The sequence below is a fragment of the Apis florea genome, unplaced genomic scaffold (assembly GCF_048593485.1).
Source record: "Apis florea isolate Af1SG1 unplaced genomic scaffold, ASM4859348v1 contig_3585_pilon, whole genome shotgun sequence".
Taxonomy (NCBI): Eukaryota; Metazoa; Arthropoda; class Insecta; order Hymenoptera; family Apidae; genus Apis; species Apis florea.
The window spans coordinates 2969909-2980551 of record NW_028256788.1 but is presented as its reverse complement, the minus strand read 5'-3'; the positions used below and the strand labels follow the sequence as shown (position 1 = coordinate 2980551).

At 28.0% G+C, this 10643-nt stretch overlaps 1 protein-coding gene across 2 annotated transcripts in view; it reads left to right on the top strand.

The window, feature by feature from the left end:
• Positions 1 to 2321: 2321 nt before the first annotated feature.
• Positions 2322 to 10643, top strand: part of LOC100865201 (uncharacterized) — a 55439-nt gene continuing 47117 nt past the window's right edge. Inside the window, exons 1-3 of one of the 2 annotated variants that reach the window (XM_086914189.1) lie at positions 2322 to 3017; positions 8477 to 8521; positions 9550 to 9577. In XM_086914189.1, coding sequence (XP_086770315.1) covers positions 8477 to 8521; positions 9550 to 9577 — 73 coding nt within the window. In that variant the 5' untranslated portion in view covers positions 2322 to 3017. Of the gene's footprint in view, positions 3018 to 8476; positions 8522 to 9549; positions 9578 to 10643 lie in introns of those variants that run through there. The other variant, XM_086914191.1, reaches the window with a different exon arrangement.

Below are 10643 nucleotides of genomic sequence, written 5' to 3'. Positions count from 1 at the left end.
CGAATAAATAGAGAAACTTTCTTTCCTCGATGGAAAAATGTTAAACTCGGCACGGAGTGGAGGCAGTAACGTAGGTGAAAATTAAAAAGAAAGAAAAAAAAGTTTTGAGAAATAATTAGAAAACACCCGAGGTTAAGATTAAAGAGATATACGTATATACATACATATTTACGTAAGACTTGAAAAAGGCCAGAGAATATAAAAGAAAAGAAATTCGAATATAATTCAAATAAAATTTAAGCGTAATTTTATTGGATAGCCTTTAAAAATAATATTTATATATTATTTGAAGGTTAATGATCCGATGCATCGAATACGATTCTCGTTTCTTATTTTCGAAATAGATTCTTTCAAAATAGGAAAGGAGGAGGGGGAAGACGAATAATATAAACGAAAAATTGGAAATGTATATTGCAATCTATGAACAGAGATCTAATGAATATTGATTTTTATAAATAAAAATTTGGTACCCAACTTTGAATTGTTTTATCTTTTTACATCTTGATTTTCTATATAATATAATTCAACTTTATACTATATAGCGATTTTAAAGATTATTCAAATCATTTGTAACAGAAAACGTTACAACGTTAAAATTATAATTATAAAAAATTATTAAAAAATACAATTTAGTTTCAAAATATTCATTCCAAAATCATCCCGATCATTTCATATATAAAAATAATATCCAAATTTATCTGAATTTGCTAAATGTTTGGATACGTACGAGTGTATTGATATAAAAAATAACGCGATAAATCTTTGAAACGATAAAAGTAAATGCAAAATATATTTTTGTTTTATCTCGATGACACTTTTGATCGAAAAACGGAATACAAAATAAAACGACAAATTTATACGATATAATATCATTTTTTTATTTTTCGTAACGAAAAATATTTTTCAAAGAAGAACACGGGTAAATGTATTAGATTGCAAAATTTGATAGAATAATTAAATTCTCGTTTATTCGAAACCACGTAAATCATTTTTAAAATTATTCCCGTTTGATATGGTGTCAAACGTTTTAACATAAACGAACATAAATCCGTTACATATAATTCTTTTCCGTTAATCACTAATCGAAAACCAAAAGACGAAAAGGATGAAAGCAGAAAAGAAACATAGTAGAAAACAGAGAAGGAGAAAAATAATTCATTCTCTTTCAAAGAAGAAAAATCTTGTCCAATCTTCTCTCTCGAATATGACAATGAACAAAGTAAACAAGGTAAACGAGAATGATGGGATAAATCACCTGATGTGCGATACGCGGTTTCTCTGATTCCCTGATACGATATTTCGCGTACCACGAATCGATTCGAACGCGATTTACAAGCTGCCAAAGTCCTTCCTCTGTTTGTTAGTCGGTGATACTGCACCCTGTTTCCTCTTCCTCATCTCGGTCCACGGAATAGAGAGGCGAGTATCGTAACGCGCCAGACGAAATTTCTCTCGTCCCTCGTGAGTACGCGTACGCGGACTCCTCTCGGTACGAAAGCGGCGAGATCTCATTCGAATCGCAGTCTCTCGAACCTGAGGAGATCTGCGAATATTACGATGTCGAAACACGATTGGTGAACGGCACACGCGACACGGTTCCTGTTTTCTATCTTTAGCACGTCTCCCGGGGCTCCGGATCGAGGGGATTTTCGAAGGGGTTGATGATTTTCGTCACGAATTCCGTGTTGCCTTCAGCCCAGACAAGCCGAGACTGAGCCAGCGGTAACAAGTGCTCAGCTCGAACGCGCACATGCGCGCAACCAATCCTCCCCTTGTCCCTTCGCCAACCCTCGCGTTAACCATCTTCCTCGATACAATACCTGCGACCAATTAATCGACCACTTTGCATTTTTCTCCGCCGCCGGAGAATTGGATAGGACAACGGAGGGGATAAATAAGGTTGCGAGGATGGAAGATGATTTTTATCTTTCGTCTTTATCTTTCGTGTTTATCTTAAAAAAAAAAAAGAATCGAAGATTGCTTGATGATTCGCGGGGAAATAAAAAAAGCGATCGTAAATAAAATCTCAAAAGTCTGTATCTGCTTTTTATTCGTAGCTTCGATAAAAAGTAAAAATTGAAACGAAAATAATAATTAAATATATTTTAGAAAATATATTGAACGTAATTAACGTGATAACAATACCGTGGCAAATCCGACAGGTGTGTTTACATTGGTTAAGAACGTAGAACGGAGAGGTTCTATGAAAAGGCCGGAAGATCCTCGGCTCGCGATCAACCTACCAATCAGCTGGCTTTGTGTTGATTCAAGCGAAAGCCGCGCGGCAAGGTTTCCATTCTTTCAGAGGCCTCTTCTCGGTTAGTTCGCCACGACGCGTATCCTCGACGCGACGTTCCTCTCGATCCGTTCGATAAATCGATTTCTCTGATCGATCGGCAAATATACGATACTTTTGAATGGTGAAAACAAACTAGTGCGTCGAATAAACTAACGGGAGCGTTAATAAAACCTTGTACGTTTACGTGTCGTCAACGCCCAATCCTTGTTTCGCTTTCATCCAATTCTCTCTATCGAATTCGTGTTGATCGTGATCAAATGATTAACTGAGTACGGTTAATATCGCGTACGGTTTAATTATTACGGTTAAAAGATTATGTTTCCGAATAGTTCTCGATGGATATGTATTATTTTTCATAGAAATGATACGTGGTGTCGTTGAAGTTGAAAAAGAAGATAAAATTCGATGTTGTGCAACAATAGTGTAGTAACAACAATATCCCGAAGGCTATAAATTTACAATAATCCATATCGCAACTATTGTAATCGAGTCTCGAGACATGAGTTTTTGATCATTTCGATAATAACGATAAAGCGAAGTAAAATTTCTTTTAAATTTCGCGACAATTTCGTAACAAAACGAACGAAATAGAAATTTGTGGTGTATAGTGAATTATGAAGTGTGAAATTACGAACGATGGAAATATAAATAAGAAAAATAGATAGGATATATCGGTGACACGAAGCTGGACGAAAACAACGACCTTCTTGTTGATCAGGTAAACATCGACAAAAGATCTTGAAAATCTTTTTTTTTTTTATAAAATATAATTTCTCTACATGATGTGTCTCCGTTCATCGCAAATGTCCATTCCATTTAATTCATTTAAATTGTTATCTTGTTATATCTAAATTGCTATCTTCGATCAAGAAAAAATTATATATTTGTGTAATATCAAATAATTTTTAGGAAAGATTTTTCCTTTCATCGACTTTTATTTTCGAATTTAATTTTAAAATTTTAAAATTAAATCGATAATATATTATGCGCTACGGATTTTAAAACAAATATATGATTCGTGTTCAACACCATTTGAAAACGCTTTACAAATTTCGATGATTATTCCAACCATAAATTTGCATTTTCATAAGATAATTTCATGACTGCTACTGTACCAAATATACGCTCACGATCGATAATCTTTTAGCAAGTATAATGTTGAAAATAGAAAATTTGTTTGAATTTTTAAAGAAGAAAAATGAAATAATACGATTTAAGAAATAGTATTTATTTTAAAGAAAAATTATTTAGCAATTTTTTTTTCTATGCACAATTATATATATGACATAATTTCGAGATTTTGAATTTTTAAATTTGATATTTAATTAGCTGTTATACGAGAATCTCTTTGTCGGATATTTATATATTATTTTATACGACGATTTATTACATTAATTTATATCAAAAAATATAAAAAGAAATTTTTAAACGATATAGAAAAAAATATTATAAATAATATTCCAAGTTTGAATATCGATCCAATATGATTCAAATATGTTATTTTATGGAAAATTATTTTTTTTTGTGAATAATTTTTTTTTAAAACAATTATTTAAATATCTTCGTTGTAAATAATTTCAAGAAAATACTAAATTTTAAAAAGCTATACGAGATAATTTCGATATACGATTAATTTTGCTTCAATTTCCATTATTTAAGATTTCAAAAGTTCGAGCTCCAATAATATTCGAGAACTTAATTGGATAAATATTCGTGAATGCTAAATTATAAAAAAATATGTGTGTATATCCTAGTGATCACACTTGAGCATTTCCATAAAATATATAATATATTTGGTGAGATTTATTCAAACTTGTCAAAGTTGGATTGAATTTCTGATCGGATACACATACTAACATCCGCAATAACAACAAATCTTATAGATATAGATCATAGATATAGATCTAATGATTCGTATCGAAAAATTTGTTAAATTATTAGTTGGTTCAATGCTTTTTAATTTAAATCGAAGCATAAAAACGTTATGATATATAATCGAATTATTTATATTTATCTCTCCTTCGATATTTGTTTAAAATATTGCAAAAAAAAGAGAAAAGAAAGGAAACGTTTCCTTTTTTCTTGCCGCAAACAAAATTATCAGCCGGATTAAATACGAATAGTTTTCGACTAAATGTAATACGCGATTTGTATTAATTATGAATTATGTTACGTAATTGTATATGCATTTGATTTATATCTATACGTATGTACTATTAGGATCTTGATAATTGTAATAATAATTGGAATTTTCATTTTGTTTACTCGCTCTGATTTTCAAAATCTCAACATATCGTCTCGCGGACTTTCGATTTTTATCATTCTCTTTATTTTATTCTTTCTTTCGTTCCAATTTTTCTGTTTTTCACTGTGATTGTGCTTCTTGCTCTATTAGCGAAATATTCTATCTTCGTAACGCTAGTATACATTTAATCTTGCGTAGTACATTTTGTATCTGTTTTTCTTTTGCATTGATCACCATTTAGGATTTTTACCACGCCATTTCCTCCATTTCTTATTTTATTTCTCGTTAGAGAGTGCTTTTCGGATGGTTCTCGATATTTTTGAATTTGCCGTATCCACGTAATTCGACGGTATAGTCGTGCAACTCCTCCTTCTTCCTGCCATTTGCCCAATTTCCAACTCGAAATCCATCCATATTTTTTTACCATACTCTCTTCCTCTTTTTATTCATTTTTCTTGTTATTTCTCATTTTTGTTTTATCCTTCTTGATTGTAATCATATACTTTTGTGGCTAATTATATATATATATATTATATTTTATATTATTATATTTATATATATATATATATATATATATATGTAATTTGGATATATCTTGTAATAAATCATTAGAAAGATATCGATTAGTAATTAAATCTAGTTTGTAAATTTGTTATATTATTTTTCATTATTTATCGATCAATAAAGTAAAATTTGATAAGATAAGATACGGGAGAATTGGAGAATAAAATACACGTGGAAATATAATATGTATATACGTTGAATAAATATAAGAAAAACAAAAATTATTTATTAAATTATTTTTGAAATATTTTTTAAACATATTTCTTTGCAATTCGAGTTATTCAATCACGATGAATAACCACGAATAATATGAATTAGAATTAGAAAATACCAGATTCAGCTATTGTCGTTTCGGTTAGTGGCGGCAACTCGTTCATCGAGTTTCGACCTCTCGAGGCCGTGTCTGTGCCTGGAATCATAATTTCGCTTGGAATGAAAATTCTCGACGAAGAATCCCCGAGGCATTCCATAGTCGTCGATCGAGGATGTACGATACGATCTACGATAAGAAAACGCATGGTTCGTCTTGTCTGACAATTTTTTTTTTTTTTTTTTTGAATAAAAATGATAAAGAGAAATAGTAGTTTACCGTCTTTGCAAAATGGATATATACAAAATTCACAATATCGATATCAAATTGATATTGTTTGTGTTGATCTGTGATAGAAAATATAGATAAAAAACAAATTAGCATATGTGATTATTTAATATGTGATAATTTAATGATTTTTCTTAAAATTTTGAAATATTTGATTCGTAAAAGGTCTTCTTTTTTTTTCAAAGTTTTACTTTAAAAGAAAAAAATAATTCAGAGAAAGAAAGAGAGAGAGAGAGAGAGAGAGTGAGAGAGAGAGAGAAATTTTGAAAAAATATATTTTTATATTTTTTACTGCGATATCGATCGATGTTGGATGTTTCAATGGAACGGACACATTTTTATAACATCTAATGCTTAATGATACTAATGCAATATGATCGATAGTTCTAGTATTAAAATTTACGAGATACACAACGTTTAATTTGTCCAATTTCTGTTCAAAGATAATGAGACGCGATTCGTGAGAAGGGATTCGATTCGATTGTTGGTTGAATTATACAGGATGGTTCGATGGTATCCATGAAATCGCAGCGAAGACTGATGATTTTCGAATGACCGCGAATATCGGAAGGCTTTAAAATGCTAATTATCGACGTTTGGGACGTCGACTGCACGTCAATTACTAGAATTTTAAAATCCACCGCACTGTTTAAGTTGACGGACACACGGTAGAGTTCGATCCAAATTATCGTGGCGGACGTTTGAGTTTTTTGCAGCAAAGGACCTCGATCGGGCTAAACCTGAAGCTGATGGGGAATATCCTGTCAAGAGGAACACGGGTTCAACCAATTCCACCAATTATCGAACATGTAACCGCTTTAGAGTTCGCATGCTTGCGCGTTCGATCTTCTTCTATTTCTATAGAAAACTCAAGCCTGAGGAGGATCAATTTTTCCTTTTTTCTTTCTTTTTTTTTTTTTTTTTTCTTTTTTGTTCATCAGTATTGGATAAAATGCATATCCATTATACAGGATGTTTCCCATAGCGTGATACAATTGATTAGAGCCAATGTTTCTCAATCTTTCTTGAGGCATAAGAAATCCTTTTTTTTTTTATAATGTTTAAATAAATTGTGATCCGCATCCCTTCTTGCAATTAAATAAAACTAATATTTTAAACTATATATATTCCATTTTTTATCGGTAGAAAATCTATCTATTGCGATTTAAATATAAAATGTTTAATGTAATGCAAATAGTGTAAAATGTTTAACACTATTTGCATTACTACTTGCATTAACGTGAATCAACAGTCGAATAAGACGAGATAAGAATTACATCCATATTATTATGGATTCAATATCCAAATAATTTAATCAACAGAATCATTTTATTCTATTTTTCGTTTCATTCGATTTATAATTAAATTTTAAAACTACTAATTTAATAAATAATTGTAAATCTATATTTTTCTATATTGAAAATATTTGGTTTCGATATTTAGAGAAATCACCACGTATATATCAACGTTCTATGCAAGACATTTCTTTAAAGACAGGACGCAATTCGAAAAGTTAAATGTTAATAATACGTAAAGATTAGGTTTTTTTCTTGGGTTCGATCCGAATAGTTTAGCAATAAAATCGTAGATTACAGGAGTAACCTAGACATATAATCAGAGGAAGGCATTTCGTGAGAAAATATCCGAGTATTTAATAGCATCGGATCACGAAAGAAAAAAACTTGAAAAGCTTCTTTATTTGGATTTTGAATCGATAGTTTTGTGAAAGATCATCGAAAAGATATTTATAAAATCTTTGAATATTCATTCACAAGAAAATAGCAAATCGATGGAAAAAATATTATTTATCCGTTAGAATTTCAAACTTTGGAAATATGTAAAATTATGAAGAGAAATAAAATTAAAAGAATCGAATAATTTAGAGATTTTTTTTTTAAATTTAACATTTTAGATTCGATAAATATAGATTTATATAACATTATCGAGTATTGGAATAATTTTATCAAGTATTATTCAATATTAAAAATTTAAATGATATTTAACTCTATAGATAGATCTATAGATCATTAGGGAATTATTAATTATGTTGTTTCTTTTTTTCTTTTTCTTTTCAAGCATTCTATTTAATGCGAATACTGTTAACAAATCGATGATGAATTTATTTTTAAAACATGTTTGAAACGAAATAAACGTGAAAATATTTAATATATTATATTTAATAGAATAATAAATTCCCCTGATAGAATTTATCGATTTTGCGTTCCAATTTCACGAAAGTTAACTTTGAGGAACATTTCTTTCTTGTTTGTCTCATGGGTATTGTATCATTGTTCAATGTCTTTGTTATTTCTGCCTTTGTTGTCTATGTTTTTTATATATTTTCTATATAGTTAATCATTGATTCTATATATTGTAATCTATATAGTAATTTCGGAATAATCGATTTAAAAGAATAAAGAATACAATGAAGAATAGATATAAATTAGATATAAATTTCTTTTTCTATTAATTTATAAAACAACTTTTTTTTAACATGATTCTTAATTGAATATTTTTTATTTCATTTTTCTATCTAAATATATCAAGTTTTTAATAGTTTTTCATTTATTTAAATTTCAACATATTTATAAGAAAAAATGTAACGAGATATAATAAATAAATATGAAATAATATCTCAAATCTGAAAAAGATGTACGTAAAAATATATATATATATAATTGGAAGGAAAATGTGTCGACATTCTTTCTTTGATTTGAATATGGTTAATATGAATAATGAAAATATATCGAGTATTTCTTTCATGTTTCAGATGATGCAGACTAAGAACGTAAATCAAACTTCGTATGGAAACGATGTAAGTATTATAATTAAGTATTATAATTAAAATTATAAATTATTTTGAAACGTACAGGGTGCCCAGTTATTAACTGTCGCTATAATTTTTCTAATTTTTCTAACTTGAATAATTAATATGTTTATTTTACAATAGTTGACCTTCTTTTTATTTTTTATTATTTGTTTTGATATTAAAAAATTTCAAACAAAATTTTTCTTCGATGAAATAATTTCTTCGATAAAATAAGCAAAATAAGCATTCTCAAATTGTACTCTTCTTGTTATATCTTGGAATAATGTAATTATGAGATAATGTGTCGTTGAATTTGAAAATATTACATTGCTACATTGTTTACATTGCTATATAATTATATATTCATTCACGTAAAAATATTTTAATATAATTGCTATTTGGAGAGAAAAAAGCTTCCACACTTCATTTTGATGATTTTTGATCACGTCATAGTGGGATACATATTTCTGCCCAAACTCGTCATTATTCTGTACTGGAGTTGAAATTATTTTTTAGTTTATCGCGACTCACTCATAAAATTTTTTAAGTAATTATGTATATACATATAGTATGTAAGTAAATAAGTAATTTCTTGATACCGCAATGATTTATATTAAACAAAAGACAAATGGCAGTCTACGACTAGAACTAATGCATATGTTGTCATAGATACGTATATATCAAATTTGATTTCTTTTTTTCAAATATTTTGAAAAATAAAATCAATGATACAACGTTAAATCTCGTAAGAAAATAAAATAAAATGTCAAATAAAGGATACGATACTCGACACAGATCGGAAAATAATTTTCTTATTCTTTTATTTTGGTTAAAATCAAATTGTTCGACATGTGTAACCGAGTGCCCTGTATATTGTATTTGTATTAAAAAAAATAGATATAAAAATAACTTCTATCCAATATGGATATTAAAGTTATAAAAGCAATTTTGACACTAATCATTTTTGTTAACCTTCCCTCCATTCAAATTTTCTTTTAGGTTTCGTTCATAATTGTGCTATTTATATGTTACAGAAGCGCCAAATTGACTGTTCGACCGGAAGTAAGCATGCTTTTGCACTATTCTCTCAAACTAATCTTTCTTCGTATAAGATAAGGAAAAAAATTTTTTTTTAAATCCTTGCATTGAAAATCTCGAAATTTTTTGCCAAGCAAAAAAATGCAATGGCGAAAAATATATAATGTATATACACGTATAATTAGTGATTTTGATCTTAGTTTGATTTACTAAAAATCATTATGGTAATAAAAAAAAAAAGGACAAATAATGCTTTTTTTCCGAAATAAAATTAATTAATTTAAACGAAAAAATAAAGGAAAAATATATACGTAATTTTTATAAACTATTCGTTCATTGAATAGACAAATTCATATTTATTTAGTAATAAATTTATTTTTCGATGATATTATTATTTATTATTATAATATAATGAATTAGATTAGATACGTTTAGGACTTGATTGAGATTTTTGTTTTAACAATGGATCTTTTTTTATTACATACATTTGCTCGTGTACATTAATAATATATTGTATGCTAGTGTATTAAAATCTATTATACGATAAAAAAAAATTTGTAAAAATACAACCGAAAATTAAATATAGATTATTAATTTGATTTTTTTAACGTACATTATATTTAATGTATATTTCGCAAATGTAATGTATATTTTGATAAAGAAGAAACGGTATGAATAAATCAAATAATACATAAGTGATACATTATGTTAAACAATGCTAATAGATCTATATTAATTTTAATTAATATTTTTAATATTTTTAATAATGAATTAAATGAGATATAAGAACATAGGATATAAACATACATCGATAAAGTAGAAATCTGCAACAATTGTTCTTTCTTTTTCATAAATCACGAATATTGCAACAATTCAAATTTACGTTGTAATTGAAATTCGATTGATATTCTATATCGAGTATTTTCTAATATTATTCTATACAATATTGTAATTATTTTATTACAATTTTGCCAATATTTTAAATTTCAATTAAAAAAAAATACATTGATCACCGATAATTCTTATTTTTTATTTATTTAAACAATTTCGTTAAAATGAATTATCAATTTAATCATTGATATGATTATTT